The sequence below is a fragment of the Equus asinus genome, chromosome 9 (assembly GCF_041296235.1).
Source record: "Equus asinus isolate D_3611 breed Donkey chromosome 9, EquAss-T2T_v2, whole genome shotgun sequence".
Taxonomy (NCBI): domain Eukaryota; kingdom Metazoa; phylum Chordata; class Mammalia; order Perissodactyla; family Equidae; genus Equus; species Equus asinus.
Genome location: NC_091798.1, coordinates 39625521 through 39644245, shown reverse-complemented (window position 1 = coordinate 39644245; position 18725 = coordinate 39625521). Strand labels below are relative to the sequence as shown.

At 35.4% G+C, this 18725-nt stretch overlaps 1 protein-coding gene across 2 annotated transcripts in view; it reads right to left on the bottom strand.

The window, feature by feature from the left end:
• The window catches only part of PFDN1 (prefoldin subunit 1), a 58857-nt gene that overhangs the window by 25987 nt on the left and 14145 nt on the right, over positions 1-18725 (bottom strand). For both annotated transcript variants that reach the window (XR_011505805.1, XM_044780590.2), the window contains exon 3: positions 6415-6499. Coding sequence is in view for 1 of the 2 variants with exons in the window: in XM_044780590.2 (XP_044636525.1) it covers positions 6415-6499 (85 nt within the window). In the remaining variant the exon portion in view is untranslated. The remainder of the gene's footprint in view (positions 1-6414; positions 6500-18725) is intronic.

The following is an 18725-nucleotide window of genomic DNA, read 5'->3' as shown; positions in this document are numbered from 1 at the left end:
ATATATAGCTAAGAATCAGTGCCTATCATATAGCAGAGTCCACTTAACAACACCTCCAAAGAGGGGCTTCCATCATATGCATAAAAATGAAGTACTTAAAGCAAAAGCTGGACATCCATCCAAGTGCCTACCAGTCACCACCCATGCTATGGAAAAAATGATCCTCAATAGGCAGAGTAAAATCTCCTCAATCACGGGAACTTCTCCAAAACATTTTCTCATTAGAGTCTCAGAACTCAGCCAACTGCAGTGTCCCAAGCACCTCCTTTCCAGTTCTCTTGCCATTATTCTTCCTACTTGTTTCAGGAACCACTATCTGACCAAAACTGTCATTTCTGTGGAAGAGTCGGGACTTTTACACAGTTTCTTAGATTTCACTTACAGCATGGGCTCCTATTTCACAACCCTGGAATTGTAACATTCTGCGTCAGAAGTGGCATTATGCAGGCCAGAATGTCCTGGGTTTCCTCTTTCTTATTTTTATTCTGTCATTGCTGAGCTAACCAGGGTGGTGGAAGGGGTGGTAACCATGTCAGAGACAGAGGGGAAGGAAAGTGGTCAGCCAGTATATGCATGTGCCTAAAATATAACGGGGACTTTGGAATGAGGGCAGAAGAGCTTGAAGCAGTAATTGTTTGGCCCTCACCTGGAATAAAGGAGAGAATATAAGAGAATGGTGGTCAAAATGTGTTCAAATACATCACTGAAAGCTTACAGTTATCTCAAGGATTTCAAATAGTTGAGATTCATAAGGCAAGGGGTGAGAAATTGAGCTCTAGCTCATCTGAATACTGGATCTAAGTTTTCCCAACTGCAAAAGAAGTGCACAAGTAATTATTTCCTTCTTATCTCCAAAAAAGTGAGCAAAAATATAGACTGTATTTTTCACTCTTTAGAAAATATATATCTCTTCAACCTATCAATAAGGTTTAACTCAACTTTAACTAAAACTGGATTTTCTCCAAAAAAATTTTCTACTTTTTCTTTGTAGCAATGCTGTACATTTCAAAAAGAAAATTATTTTTACAAAGACAGATGAGACTCATAAAGTTATAATTCCAAATCCCAATTATATTCACGTCATTTAAAACAATTATACTTTTGTACTTTTCTAATAACATATACTTTATTGTATATTATACATGCAGTCATCTTCTTTAAAAAGTTATTTGTGGGGCCGGCCTGGTGGCACAGCAGTTAAGCACGCACATTCTGCTCTGGTGGCCCAGGGTTTGCCGGTTCGAACCCCAGGTATGGACATGGCACCTCTTGGCAAGCCATGCTGTGGCAGGCGTCCTACATAGAAAGTAGAGGAAGATGGGCACTGCTGTTAGCTCAGGGCCAGTCTTCCTCAGCGAAAAGAGGAGGATTCGCAACAGTTGTTAGCTCAGGGCTAATCTTCCTCAAAAAAATTTTCTGTTTAATTTAAAAAGTTATTTGGTATCAATATTTTAAAAAAATAGAGAATTCTCTCCAGGACATAAATAACATGGTTAGTCTATCATACTAAAGCCATCATTTTATATTTTCTCTTGAATAGGATCAGCATCACTGGTTTACTAATTATCATTAGGATGAAATGGTGATATTCCCTCCCAGAACCTGATCTACCACCTTTATAAAGGAAAAATAAAAATTTACATAAAACTATCATATTGTGCGTTATGAAAATATTTCCTAATCAATCCCAGTAAAGTGATTATAGTCTGAAGAATAACCCAACATAGGGGTATTAAAATGTAAATATGGAGTTTTAAGAAGAAAATGACAGTAAGACTATCTTCCCAAGGTTAAGATAGTACTTGTCTTTACCCTTCTAGTAAGTAAATAACTCCCTATCAAGGGGACATGAGGGCAAGGTTATAGTTCCCCGACCTCTGCTCCATAAGAAGAAAGGGCCAGCAGGTGAGGCTACCAGGTTGGTTGATAATGTAGGCACAGCATAACAAAGTTACCAAAAGCTACACAAATTCTAGGTAAGCTTTGCACTTGTAAACACCTACTGGGGAAAAAATCTGGAGAGAGCAAACATGAAGAAACAGAAAGGACAGAGATGAATAAAAGGGAGTCTAGAAAATACTAATATAGATTGGCTCTCAGATCCCAGAACCTGATTCAGATCAGCATCTATGTCATGAAAAAGGTTCATCCATAGTGTCAATTATATAGACTGTTGGCAGCAGATGGGGAGGCATACACAATGGGCCAAGTTAACAGCTTTGAACAGAAACTGGACCTATAGACCCAGACCAAAAACAACCTCACTCCTTTTTTTTTTTTTAAGATTTTATTTTTCCTTTTTCTCCCCAAAGCCCTCTGGTACATAGTTGTATATTTTTAGTTGTGGGTCCTTCTAGTTGTGGCATGTGGGATGCTGCCCCAGCATGGCTTGATAAGTGGTGCCATGTCTGCACCCAGGATCCAAGCCAGCAAAACCCTAGGCCGCCAAAGCAGAGAGTGTGAACTTAACCACTCAGCCACGGGGCCAGCCCCAAGCTCACTCTTTCAGTGATGAAAACATGCTAACTGGAAACAGCCTGGCCTTTGTCTGCAGAGTTATGTATAAATTGTGCTTCTCTGACTTAATTGTAAGGTATCTGAGGGTAGAAATTAATGATGATGATGATAATTAAACAGGATTAAGATGAAATGGGTTGGACTGGCAAGAAGTACTAGGGCCTAGAAGAAGAGATTGTAGATTTGAAAGGAAGAGCAACAACTGGGAGGCCTTGGGATAAACTATTTAGAGCTCTGAATCTGTATTAAGCTTCCCAAGAAATAGGAAGCCATATTTGTAATTACTTCAACTGGTGACAGTTTATATGCCCAAATTCCCACATTGTGCTATGAAACTAATAGAATAATTAGGGAGAACAAGGACAAAGCACCAAATTTGAGATTAAGGAATCAGAAAATGCTTCTTAGGAGAAGTAGCCCTAAACTAAGATCTTAAGGATTAATAGATGGAGCTGGTAAGGGCAGGAGGAGGAAGTTCCCAGGGAGAGGGAACTACTTTTGCAAAGACCTAGTAGAAATAAAGACAGCACAGCAAGTTCTAAAAATAAAATACTTCTGCACGGCTGGAGCACACAGTGTAAGAGAAGGCAGAGGAAATGAGGAAGATGAGAGAAATAAACAGGAGTCATTTCATAAAGAGCCTTGAAGGTATGTTAACGAGTTTAAACTTTACCTAAGAACAATGATGGGTTTTACACATAGGAGTTATGTGACCAGGTTTAATATCTTAGAAAAGTCATTACAGCTAAAATATGTTAAAAGTATTGGACGGGGGAAAGCTGGAGATGGAAAAAACAGTTAAGATGCCACTGTAGATGGTAGGGGCCATGGTTTAAAAGTGAGCTTAAAGCTGTTTAAAGGTGGAGAAAAAACTCCAGAAAGAAATACCATTTAATAGAGAAAATAGGGCAGAAGTAACATTCAGAGATAAGAATTTTCCAGAATTGATGAAAGACACTAATCCTCAGATCCAGGAAATCCAACTTAATCCAAGTAGGATTAAGAAAAAAAACAAAAAGACTAAATCCACACCTAAATATATCCCAGAGAAACTACAAAGCATGAGAATATTAAAAGTAGCGAGAGAGAAAAGACAAAGGAACAATTAGACTGACAGATGACTTCTCAACAGTAACAGTGGAAGCCAGAAGTCAGTGGAACACTATCTTTGAAAGAGCTGAGAAATTCCTATATAAAAGCAAAATGAAACATAGCCTCTAAACTATGTCTACAGTAATAATGAGCACCTATGGTACTCAAATAGTAGTCTCTAAATACCACTGCCCACTAAACTAAAAGAGAAGAAATCGATAAATATCCTCATAGAGATTTGACACATCTCTCTCAATAACTAAGCAGAAAAGGCAATCAGTAAGAAACAACGACAATCTGAACAGTAAAATTAACAATGCATGTGTGTGTGAATGCACATGTGGGTATGTGCATATGCACACATTTCAGGCTGAAGTGACAAAACTATAAAGGTATGCCAGTGGAAAAGTATAGGATTGCTTCAGGGAAGAGGGGAGAGTGTGTAGTAGGTGATAATATTAAAAATACAGATTAAAGCAGTATTGGAGAGTATACTAAATAATGCAGAGGTAGGGATCATGCAATAATTGAATGTTGAGGCAATCAGGAGTCTACACTGGTAGGAGAAATGGAAAACATGAAATTGAATATGAAGTAGATTTATATTTCTAAAGTAGACAGATAAATTGTCAAATGATGAAAAAACACTATATACAGCATAATTCCTCTTTATTAAAAAAAAAAGTGGGGGCCAGCCCCATGGCCAAGTGGTTAAGTTCGCGTGCTCTGCTTCAGCAGCCTGGGGTTTCACCAGTTCAGATCCTGGGTGCAGACATGGCACTGCTTATCAAGCCATGCTGGGGTGGCATCCCACACAGCACAACCAGAAGGACCTACAACTGAAATATACAACTATGTACTGGGGGATTTTGGGGAGAGAAAGAAAAAGAAAAAAAAAGAAAAAGAGTGGCAACAGCTGTTAGCTCAGGTGCCAATCTTTAAAAAAAACACAAGTGTGTATATGAATGTGTTTATAAAATAAAGTTTGGAATGATACACACCAAACTGTAGAAGTGACATGCGAGGGTGTGCAGAGAAGATGGGAAAGTCATATTTTAATCATTTGTTTTATTTTTTGCTCAACTGTTTTTCTTTTTTTATAGGGCACTTATACTGCTTTTATAATACAAATAACATGTAAAATGAAAGATTAAAAAAAGACAAAATAACTTCCTAGGGTAGAGGCTCAGTTTGCTAGTTTTTTGTAGCTATAATTAGCATTCCAAGTGGGTACCAACAAGCCAGCTAATCTACATCTATTATCTGACAGATATCCAGATACTCTGCCAGTATTTGAGAGACTTCATGAAAGGAAACTTTTGAAAAATAAATTTCCTAATACTCATCAGAACTGAATAGTATACTAAAATCATCATCTGTGGCAATTTTACCTTGATTTTTTTTTTAATTGTAAAAGTTAAATACTAGTTATAATTTACCTAACACAGAGATTACAAGAAAAAAATAATTTCATCCCCATGTCCCATCTCACTTCTTTAGGGTAACCAGTGTTAATTTAATACATATGCTTTCATATCATTTTCAATGTTCATATACAGATCTTGTTTTTTGTTTGTTTTCATAAAAAGAGAATTATATACACATTACTTGGCACCTTCCTACCTATTCATCAAGACAATTTTTAGATATATTCACCTACGTTGCAAAACACATTTTCTGTTATCTACATGAACACTAGAGGATACAAAATTCAATCTAGAACAACTGGGCTGACAAAAATGATAATACAGGACATAATAACAATCTGGTTACTACAGGGTAACAATTTTTTCTTTTCTTTGTTTGATTATTTGTTTTGTTTTTACAATACATCTTTCTAAGCTACAAATCTACTATCAAGTTTGTTTAAATTATCATCAGTACTCAAACAAAAATAAGCCTACGTAACCTAAGACACTACATGCTCACCCAGGCCATGCCGAGCTGGCGCCCCTGAGAAATCCCCAGGAGGCTACAGGGGGTGTCTCACCAATTCAGAAGAGGGCTGAGTCAGATTCTGAACCACTGCCTCAAATAGTACTCACAGAAATTAGATAAAGTGACCTATGAAGTCATTGTATCCACCCCCATCTCAGGAAATCTTGGTCCCAAAGAAATAATAACCAGTTTTTTGTCCAGTCTAACATTTACTACATACAGGATAGACATTTCACCAAAGCCCAAGAAGAATATCTCATCAAAGTTTTTATTGTATAAAGAAACTGTAAGAATAAACACCAATTTTCGAAAGATATACTAAGTTATTCTTACCCATCATCTTTTTCCCTAGGCAAAAAAAATCTGTTTTCCTCACTGGAGCACCATCCTTCAGATACTTAGTTAAAGCTTACTACTTATATTCAGTCCTTGTCTATAACCTAATCTATGTTAAAGGAATTACAATGTGTAAAAGACATATCAAGATTCCTTAACCACTATCCCACTCTCAGGCCCATCCACCACAATATGTGGTGTTTAAATATATGTTGTGTTTTCATTTTTGTTTTTTTAAGAACAGACATATTCATTCAAATGCAATGGAGAAAACACATTCAGGTTAACAGCATCCTATCTTCTTCAAACTTCCCTAAAGTTCCAAGAGACTTGGAGTGTGTGTGTGTGTGTGTGTGTGTCTTATACATTGCCATGAATATGACTGCTTCAAAGCTCTGACACAATTAGAAAAAATGAAAACAATGTGACATGACCTTGGCAGGCATACAATTTCATTTTATATGATACAGTGAGATAATTACTTTTTTCCTAAAAGTTGACTACTAGCATCAATATTAACTCAAAACTTACTTCCAATTCTTTAATCTTTTCTTCTGCTATTTTCTGTTTCTCTAATAGCTGATTGTGAATTACCTCCTTGGATTGAAGAATAAACCTACAAAACACAAAAAAGTTGAAGATTAAGCCAGATGACCACTATATTCATCAAAATCAACAGCTATATCCCACAAATATTAAACTAAGAAAACTAAAAGGATGTTCTCCCAATTCAGGACAAATAAAATGCATTATTATATTAATGTGACAAACTCAGGAAACCACCACAGGTTTAAGCTTTCATGGCTGAGAAGAAACAAAAGCTTAAAAGTAAATTCTGCCTTCTTGTCTAAGAAGGGAATCAGGCTTCAAGTAGATTTACGATAAAAGAAAAAAACATAAAGGGACAAAAATCTATTACAGGCTAAGAGAAAAGTTAACAAACAATAAAATCCTCCATAATTTTTATTTTTTCAGTTATCTATATTAACTTTTATCTAGATTTTTTAAAACAATATTTGTAAATTAAAGCTCCCCCTCCAATCTTTTTTTTTTATTTTTATTTTTTGTAACAGCAGTAACTCATGACCTTTTAAAGTCACAATCAAGTACTGTGTTAGGATCAATGCATTAGTGTTTATACGAGTTCCTCACACAAAAAGCACTGTATAAGACCTAGTATCCTTTATTATTATTTCCAGAGTGTATAATACCTCTGAAAAGCTCAAAATGCACAAGTGGAAAATTTCAACTTTTTCCATTTTACAGTCAGGCACATCATTTACAGCTGATGAGGATGGAAATATGGGAAAGCTTTAAAAATTAACACTGAATCTCTTCTGTGACTTTATGTTCATAATTCTTGCTGTGGGGAAAGGAAGAAGAAACCATTTTATAAACTCAAGTAAATGAACTGAAATATTTCCCTTCCACTGGAAGTAAAGGAAAACTTTAATTACTCCAATCTCTTTCAGGATTGTCCAACTAGGGTATAACAGATTTCAGTTAAAGATTACAGTTAACTAAGCAGACTGTTTCTTCTCTTTGTACACAACTTGGAGTTTAAAAGAACTAAACATCTCTTAACGAAAAGCCAAACAAGAAAACATATCAAGATAGCAATATGCAGTTTCCTCCACCAACCTCATAAAAACACTGCATCTAGGTGAGTTCTTACTAAGAGGGTCTGTTTTTATAGATCTAAGACAAGTAAAAACAGACCAAAAACAGCAACTCTAGCTTTGCCCAGACTCCAGGGAGGAAACTGCTTTTTCCTGCCTCTTCTTCGTGAATATACCTTGGCACACATATTAATATAGTTTGGTGAACTTCTCTTTCACTCCACTAATTATTAAGCTTATCTCCTGAGATGGACAGTCCAGATAATTTAACTGATGATCCTAGTCTTCAGTGATAACGTGATCCTTTGTAAAAGTCTTACTCATATATTTACTGCAAAGGTAGCCCATATTCATGCAAAACAAGGATTACTGTATAACCTGCATCCAAAATATTCTTATTATTAGTCCAAGAGACAGGTGCTATTTTTGATAAGACTATGGTTTATATAACATTTTTCTCAGAACTAATTATTTAGCAGAGTATTTGAGGAGAAGGGCTGTTCTGAACTGTACTGTCTCAGTGACACCATGTAAAAAGTGTTATAAATCTAGGCCCAAGAGTCACCAAATTGCATCATTACACGCACAATTTTACTAAGAAAGTCTTTTAGCCCGGGAAATAATTTTCAGAGTAAAATACACATTTTTAAATAGCACTGATTGTGGCCAGTGAGTAATATTCTCAAATAATAGGTCATCAGACATTATCTTTATTAGTGTCTAGGAAATTTTCAAAGCTAAGATTAGAGGTCAAGTCATTACTTATGTGGCCTTTAAAAATAAAGTATCTGAACAGATACTAAATCCCTTGAGCAGAAAATAAAATTACTAGAAAGCAAGAACACTCAACAACAAAAACATGTTTTTCCATGGCCACACACTCCTGAGGTAGCTATATTAGACTGTGCCAACTTCAAAGGCCAGAGAAATGTCACCAAAGCTGGCCAACTTACTATAAGCCAAAGGACATCTCAGCCACAAAAGTTTTAAACAAGGATGAATACTGAGTAAACTCAAAGGTCTACCTCAAAGAGCAGTTATATAGTCGAAACTCAAAAATACTTATGGAAAATTTGGTTTAGTCCTCAATACTAAAAATGCCAAAGATACATTGCATGAAGATTGGAAAGAGCCCCAAGAAGTATTTGGCTCCCTGGGAAAAGTCTTTAGAAAACAACTTATCTATTGTTTAAAAATCACTAATTATTAGATGCTATTTTGAAGATAAAGGACCTATCATAAGAATGTAATCATGAGTCGTATGTCATAAATATACACTAAGCACACAGTTTCTCAAAGCAGAGAATCTCACAGAGATCCTGCCTGAGAGTTTATGAAAGCCAAATGGTAGATAAAGGATTCTGGAGTTCAGAATATGCTACAAAGGAAAAATAAACCATGAAGAGGGAAATTATTTTCATATGACAAATGATATGCAGAGAATGTGCTTACAATACTCAGGATTATATAATCTAGACTGGAGTCACTGTTTTGTAAGAGGCCTCTACATTGGAAATCAATGCCATGTGGCCCTGCACTGTCAAATCTCAAGGACTTACAGCCTGCTGTTCCATTTCCTCATTTATTTGTAATTATGCCATCTGAAAAACATAATGTTATGATGGCTTTTGCTTTTATTTGAGAAACATCAGAAGCTATGTTCTAAATTGTCCTGCAGGTTGGTACATGACTTTCACTTTCTTACGACTTAGCATGAATCAAAAGTATTGTTCACCTGCCCAAAACACAATCCAGGATCAGTGGCAATGTTGTCTTTTGGGTACACTTGCAAAGCGTGGTCACCTGGGCATATACTATTCAGAAACAACATACTTACGATAATGCATTTTGTTTGGGTGGGAAATCTTTAGAGGATGTCTGAAAACATATTCTAATGGCATTTAGGGCACCCACAAAATAAGTGGCACAGAAAAGGCTGAATAAAAATGAGCCTATCTTTCTTCTTTGCTTCATTCCACTGGTGATGAAAACTACTTGCATGTGTGCACAAAGATCCATGTGCAAAAAAGTTTTTCTTTTTAAAAAAAAATTTTTTTGAAGACTTTATTTTTCCTTTTTCTCCCCAAAGCTGCCCGGTACATAGTTGTATATTTTTCGTTGTGGGTCCTTCTGTTTGTGCTATGTGGGTCGCTGCCTCACCATGGCCTGATGAGTGGTGCCATGTCCGCGCCCAGGATCCAAACCAGGGAAACCCCGGGCTGCCTAAGTGGAGCACGCAAACTTAGCCACTCGGCCATGGGGCCGGCCCCACAAAAAAGTTTTTACTTTCTAATTTTTTTACCAAAAAAAGAAATAACCTAAATCCCTCAGTAAAGAAGCAATTCAAAAATTATGTATATCTATATTGTAGAATGCTGAGTGAGTAGACAATTCTGTTATTGGTATAATGCTGAGTAGATATCCTGAACACTCTTCTTGATTAAGAACAAAGCAAAATAAAAATTGTTTTCAGGGGCCGGCCCTATGGCCAAGTGGTTAAGTTCATGTGCTCTGCTTCAGCAGCCCAGGGTTTTGCCGGTTTGGATCCTAGGCGTGGACATGGCACCGCTCATCAGGCCATGCTGAGGTGGTGTTCCACATAGCACAACCAGAAGTACCTACAGCTAGAATATACAACTATGTACTGGGGGGGCTTTGGGGAGAAGAATAAAAAAAAGAAGAAGAAGAAGAAGATTGGCAACAGTTGTTAGCTCAGGTGCCAATCTTTAAAAAAAAAAATTTTTTTAAACATTCTCCTGAGCAAACACAAACAAAAGATTCCACCGAGGCCCAACATGAAGTGAAATCAGGAATTCTGGACGGTAAGAAAGCAATAAACTGGCTTTCACCTTGTTTCTGCTGAATCCTACACACCTCAAACATCTACACTGGCACAGAAACAGGAGATAAAACCTAGGGGCCATCCAAGGTGAGGACGCTATTAGGAGAATCCTCAATTAAACTCAGATTCCCAAAGGGCTCCACCTTCAGTCTAAGAGTGAAAAAGAAATAAGTTTGCCTCTCAGCAGGGTAAAACAGAAGAAACTTTGTCTATCTATACCTTGGTATTGAGTAAAATGAAAAACCAAAAATGTCCTCTAAGGATGTGTAACCATAAGCTGGCCTTCTCATGGGTTGTGGCCAAATTCAACCTATTGCATGGTCCAGAAAATCTCAAGCACAGAATTTAATTTACAGTTCCTAATTAGGTGGGTGACAAAATTCAAGTAAACTGAAGATGGGCTAATAAACATTAATTAAACTAAAACACAAAAAGAAAAAAAATTGTACAAAACAATAAAATAAACAAAACAAAAAAATAAGATGCAGCACACAAGACCTAAGAGACAATACTGAGCAGTCTAACATACGTGTAATTAGAGATCAAGAAGGAGGAGAAAGAGAATGGAGAAGAAAACATCTGATGAAAATGGACAAGAATTTTCTAAAACAAATGAAAAGATCACCAAATCAGAGTTCTAAGACATTCAGAGAAACACAAGCAAAATAAATACAAACAAAACAAAACTAGGCATAGCATAATCAAACTGCTGAAAAACAAAGATAAAGAGAAAATCTTGAAGGCAGACAGACACATGACACATTACCTTCAGAGAAATAAAGATAAGAGGTACAGCAAATTTCTTGTCACAAACTATGCAAAGGCAGAAAACAATGGAAGGACATTTTCAAAGCACTGAAAGAAAAAGGCTATTAACCCAGCATTACATACGCAGTAAAAATATCTTTCAAAAATGAAGGGGAAACTCAAACAAACAAAAGCTAAGAGAGTTTATTCTGACAAACGTACACCATAAGAAAGGTTAAAGGTAGTTCTTCCAGCAGAAGGAGTATGATAACATGTCAACTTACAAAGAAATGAAAAGCACTAGAAATAGAATAAATTAAGATGAACAGGGGCTGGTTCGGTGGTGCAGCGGTTAAGTGCGTACATCCTGCTTCGGTGGCCCGGGGTTCGCCGGTTCGAATCCCAGGTGTGGACATGGCACCGCTTGGCAAGCCATGCTGTGGTAGGCGTCTCACATATAAAGGAGAGAAAGATGGGCATGGATGTTAGCTCAGGGCCAGGCTTCCTCAGCAAAAAGAGGAGAATTGGCAGATGTTAGCTCAGGGCTAGTCTTCCTCAAAAAAACAAAGAATTTTTTTTAATTAAGTCAACTTTGAAAAAAAAGATGAACAGCCAGCCCAGTGGCATAGTGGTTAAGATGAACATAACAGACATACTTTTCTTACATTTAATCATTTTAAAAGACAGTTGACTGTCTAAAGCAGGGGTTGGCAAACTATGGCTTACAGGACAATCCAGGCACACTAATTTGTTTACATAATGTCTATGGCTGCTTTCTCGCAACAATAGCAGAGTTAAGATAGACAGTTGTGACAGACATCATACAGTCATCATATTACTATCTGGTCCCTTACAAGACAAGCTTGCCAACTCTTGATCTTAAGCAAAATACTAACAATATATTGTGGGCTTCAAAACACGTAAAATGTATTAAAAAAAAAAAGGAATGGCAAGAGGGATTTGACATAGAATATTATAAGATAAAGTGGTATAATATTATTCATAAGTAGATTGCAATAAATTAAAGACATATATTATAAAAAATAGGGCAGTCACTAAAATTTTTTTACTAAGCCTAATAAGCCAAAAGTGAAGGAAAAATAGAATCATAAAAAACACCCAATTAATCTAAAAGAAAACAGAAAAGATGGAAAAAGGAATAAAAAACAAATGAGACAAATAGAAAACAAGTAGCAAGGTGGTAGATTTAAATCCAGTCATGGCAATAATTATTCGAACTGTAAATGATCTAAGCACCCCAACTAAAAGGCAAAGATTGTCAGATTGGATTAAAAAGCATGACCCAGCTATATGCAATCACCAAGAAATCCATTTTAAGTAAAAAGACATAGATAGTTTCAAAGTAAAAGCATGATCACACCCATTAGGATGACAGTAATAAAAAAAGACAGATAATAACAAGTGTTGGAGAGAATATGGAGAAATTGGAACCCTCATACATTGCTGGTGGATACGTAAAATGTTTCAGCTGCCATAGAAAACATTCTGGCAGTTCCTCAAAAGGTTAAACAAGAGTTACCATATGACCCAAGAATTCTGCTCCTACGAATATAGCCAAGACAAACAAACACATATATATATCTGCACAAAAACTTGTACATAAATGTTCAAAGCAGAGTATTCCTGATAGCCAAAAAGTGGAAACAATTCAAATGTCCATCAAATGTCCCTCAACTGATGAATGGATAAATAAAATGTGGTATATCCATACAATAAAATATTATTTGGCAATAAAAAGGAATGAAGTACTGATACATGCTACAACATGGATTAATCTTTAAAACTTAATGCTGAGAAGGCAGACACAATCATGTACCATATGACTGTATGATTCCATCTACAAGAAATATCCAGAACAGGCAAATCTATACAGACAGAATGATTAGTGGTTGCCTGGGGCTGGGAAAAGGGGGGAATATGGGATAACTGCTAACGGGTTTAGGGATCTTTTTGCAGTCATAAATATGCTCTGGAATTAGTGCTGATGAGTGCACAATTTCGTGAATATCCTAAAAACCACTGAACTGTTCACTTTAAAATGGTTAAAAGAGTGAATTTTATGTTATATAGATTTTATCTTAAAAAAAATAGCCAACAGATTTAAACAGACTTCATCAAAGAAGAGATAAGGATGCCAAATAACTAATGCTCAACATCATCACTTATTAGGAAAATGCTAATTAAACCCACAAGAAGACACCATTACACACCTATTAAAATGGCTAGAATTAACAACAACAAAAAAGGCAATACCAAGTGTTGGTGAAGATGCAAAGCAACTGGAACTCTCAGGCATAGCTGGTTAGCATGCAAAATGGCATATCCACTTTGGAAAAGCATTTGGCAATTTTTTATAAACTTAAGAACTTCAGCAACCCAGCAATCCCACTCCCAGATTTCTACCAAAGAGAAATGAAAACATATGTCTATGCAAAGAACTGTATACAAATATTTATGGCTGTTTTATTCATAATTGCCAAAAACTTGAAACAACTCAATGTCCATTCACTGATGGTGGTGCAGCAGTACAATGAAATGTTATTCAGCAACAAAAACAAACTACTTATACATCTAACAAGATGAAGAAATCTCAAAGCATTATGCTACGTCAAAGAAGACAGACAGAAAAGGTTACATACAGTACAATTCTAGTAACCTAACCCTCTAAAAAAGGCAAAACTACAAAGACCAAAAACAGATCAACAGTTGCTGGGGGTGACAGTAGAGAGAGGACTGATAACAAATGGACATGAAAGAATGTTTTGAGCAAATGTAAATATTCTATAACTTGATTGTGGTGGTAATTACATAACAGTATGTGTTTGTCAAAAAGTATACAACTGTACAACTAAAAAGGGTAAATTTTACTCTATGTAAATTATACCTGAAAAACAAACAATCAGGAAACGACTTCACTTCCAACAAAATGGAAATAATAGATTAATCCTAAAATGACATAAACGTAAGTATATTTAAGTCTCACTGTGACTAAGGAAAAGAATAAATTCATTTTTTAAAGTTATGAAATAAAATTGGGCAAATATAGGGGCCGGCCCCGTGGCCGAGTCGTTAAGTTCACGCACTCCGCTTCGGCAGCCCAGGGTTTCACCAGTAAGGATCCTGGGTGCAGACATGGCACCACTTGTCTAGACGTGCTGAGGCAGCATCCCACATGCCACAACTAGAAGGACCCACAACTAAAAATACACAACTATGCACCAGGAAGCTTTGGGGAGAAAAAGGAAAAATAAAATCATTAAAAAAAAAATTGGCCAAATATGAACCAAGAATGATTGATGATAAAAGAATCAAATTCTGGAAATTAAAAGTAAAAAAATTAACTATAATTACAATAATTAGTTAAAGGATCCACAAGATAAAAAGACGTAAATGTGACATCAAAAACATAAGACATGGGTGGGGGAGAGCAATAATGTTGAGGTTTACAATGGTATCAAACTTATCAACTTAAAATAGAATATTATAGATATAAGTTGTTATATGTAAACCTCATGGTAACCAAAAAGAAAAAACCTACAGTAAATACACAAAATATAAAGAGAAAGGAATATAAACATACTACTAAAGAAAGTCATCAAACCACAAAGGAAGAGAACAAGAGAAGAAACGAGGAACTACAAAAACGGCCAGAAAACAATTAACAAAATGGTAATAAGCACATACTTATCAATAATTACTTTAAATGTAAAATGGCTAAATTCTCCCATCAAAAGACATAGAGTGGCTGGATAAAAAAAAAACACAACCCATGTATATGCTACCTACAAGAGACTTCCTTTAGATGTAAAGACACACACTGACAAAGTGAAAGGATGGAAAAAGATATTCTACGCAAATGGAAACAAAAAGAAAGCTGACATAGCTATACTTAAACACCAGAAAATAGACTTTCAGACAAAGATTGTAATAAGAGGCAAAACAGGGCATTACATAATGATGAAGAGATCAATCCACAACGATGATGAAACATTTGCAAATATTTATGCACCCAACATAGGAGTGCCTAAATACATGCAGCAAATATTAATAGACCTAAATGGAGACACAGACAGCAATATAATAATAGTAGGGGACTTTAACACCCAACTTACATCAGTGAATAGACCATCTAGACAGAAAATCAATATGGAAACACTAGCCTTAAATGACACATTAGACCAGATGAACTTAACAGATATTTACAGACTATTCCATCCAAAAGCAACAGAATACACATTGTTCTTAAGTGCACATGGAGCATTTTCCAAAATAGATCATATGTTAGGCCACAAAACAAGTATCAATATTTTAAGAGGATTGAAATCATATCAAGACTACTATGAACCATTATATGCCAACAAATTGGACAACCTAGAAGAAAAAGATAAATTCCTAGAAACATACAACCTACCAAGACTGAATATGAAGAAATAGAAAATCTGAACAGACTATACTAGTAAGGAGATTGAATCAGTAATCAAAAACCTCCCAACGAACAAAAGTCCAGGACCAGATGGCTTCACTGGTGAATTCCACCAAACATTTAAAGAAGAATTAATACTAATCCTTATCAACTCTTCCAAAAGAAAAGAAAAAAAAGTAGGGGACATTTCCAAATTCATTTTATAAGGCCAGCATTACCCTAATACCAAAACCAGACTAGGATGACACAAGAAAAGAAAATTACAGGCCAATATCCCTGATGAACATAGATGCAAAAATCCTCAACAAAATATTAGCAAACTGAACTCAACAATATAGCAAAAGGATCATACACCATGATCAAGTTTTTTATGATAAAAACTCTGAACAAAGTGGGTACAGAGGGAAGATACCTCAACATAATAACGGCAATGTATGAACAGCCCACAGCTAACATCATATTCAATGGTACGATGAAACCATAAAAGCTGAAACTTTTCCTATAAGATCAGGAACAAGACAAGGATGCCCACTCTTACCACTTTTATTTAACATAGCATTGGGAGTCCTAGTCAGAATAATTAGGCAAGAAAAAGAAATAAAAGGCATTCAAATAGGAAAGGAAGAAAAAACTGTCACTATTTGCAGAAGATATATTATGTACAGAAAACCCTAAAGACTCCACCAAAAAACTTAGAACTGATAAACAAATTCAGTAAAGTTGCAGGATACAAAATCAATATACAAAAATCTGCTGCATTTCTATACACTAATAACCAACTATCAGGAAGAGAAATTAAGAAAACAGTCTCATTCACAATTGCATCAAAAAAAGAGTAAAATAGCTAGGAATAAACTTAACCAAAGAGGTGAAAGACCTGTACACTGAAAACTATAAGACAATGATGAAAGAAATTGGAGAAGACATAAATAAATTGGTAAAATATGCCGTGCTCATGGATTGGAAGAATATTGTTGAAATATCCATACTACTCAAAGCAATCTACAGATTCAATGCAATCCCTATCAAAATTCCAATGGCATTTTTCACAGAAATAGAACCAACAATCCTAAAATTTGTATGGAGTTATAAATGACCCCAAATAGCCAAAGTGATCCTGAGAAAGAACAAAAACCAGGGGTATCATGCTTCCTGATTTCTAAACATATTACAAAGCCATAATAATCAAAATAGTATGGTATTGACCTAAAAACAGACAGATGGATCAAAGGAACAGAATAGAGAGCCCAGAAATAGAGAGCCCAGCATATATGATCAATTAATTTACAACAAAGGAACCAAGAATATACAATGGAGGAAGAACAGGATCTTCAATAAATGGTGCTAAGAAAACTGGACAGCCACATGCAAAAGAATGAGATTGGACCACTATCTTACACCATACACAAAGATCAACTCAAAATGGGTTAAAGACTTGAATGTAAGACCTGAACCATTAAATTAGAAAAAACGTAAGGAAAACGCTTCTTGACATAGGTCTTAGTGATGATTCCTTGGATTTGACACCAAAAGCAAAAAAAAAAAGAGAGACTACATCAAATTAAAAAGCTTCTGCACAAGGAAAGAAACCATCAACAAAATGAAAAGACCTACTGAATGGGAGAAAATATTTGGAAATCATATGGGGTTAATATTTAAAATATATGAAGAACTCATACAACTTAACAGCAAAAAAACAAACAATCTCATTTAAAATGGGCAGAGGATTTGAACATTTTTCCAAAGAAGATATACAGATGGCCAACAGGTACATGAAAACATGCTCAACATCACTAATCATCAGGGAAATGTAAATCAAAACCGTAATGAGATAAAACCTCACACCCATTAGAATGGCTATTATCAAAAAGACAAGAAATAGGTGTTGGCAAGGATGTGAAGAAAAGGGAACCCTTGTATACTGTTGGTAGGAATGTAAATTAGTGCAGCTACTGGGGAAACAGTATGGAAGTTCCTCAAAAAATTAAGAAGAGAACTACCATCTGATCTAGCAATTCCACTGCCGGTTATTTATTCAAAGAAAATGAAAACATTAACTTGAAAAGATATATGCACCCCCAGGTTCACTGCAGCATTATTTACAATAGCCAAGACATGGAAGCAACCTAATTGTCCATCAATGGATGAATAAGTAAAGAAAATGTATGTGTGTGTGTGTGTGTGTGTGTGTGTGTACACACACACAAACACAATGGAATATTATTGTCATAAAAAAGAAGGAAACCTTGCCTTTTGTGACAACATGGTTGGACCCTGAAGGCTTTACGCTAAATGAAATAAATCAGACAGAGAAAGACAAATACTGTATGATTGCACTTACATGTGGAATCTTAAAAAAAAAAAAAAATGAACTCATAGATACAGAGAACAGATTGGTGGTTGCTACAGGCGAGGGTGGGTGAATGTGATCAAAAGGTACAAACTTCCAGTTATAAAAAGAATAAGTCATGGGGATGTAATGTACATCATGGTGACTACAATTAATAATACTGCATTGTGTATTTGAAAATTGCTAAGACAGTATATCTCAAAAGTTCTCATCACAAGAAAAACTATTTTAACTATGGTGGTGATGGATCTTAACTAGACTTACTGTGGGGATTATTTTACAACATATAGAAATATTAAATCATTATGCTGCACCTGAAACTAACATAATGTTATATGTCAATTATATCTCAATTAAAAAATAAATAAGTACCAGCCTGGGCATTTACTAAATATATATATACATATATGTATCACCAGACACATAAACAAACAAGAAAATATGACCCACAGCCAGAAGAAAGTTCAGTCAATAGAAACAGACTCAGAAAGGAGAGAAATAAAGCAATTAGCATATAAAAGCTTTAAAAACGTTATAATAACCATGATTAACAATTAAAGGAAGACATGAACTTAAACAGAGAAATTACAGATATAAAAAGATGCAAGTGGTACTTCTGGTGATCAAAAATACAGTATTCAAAGTAAAAGAATTCACTGGATAGGCTTATGGCAAATTAGACACTGTAGAAGAAAATACCAGTAAACTCAAAGATATTGCAATAGAACTACCAAAATGAAGCAGTGTTGAGGAAAAAACAGAAAAGAAAAAAACAGAAAAGGAAAAAAGAGCTATCAAGCCATGAAAAGACATGGAGGAAACAAATGCATATTGCTAAGT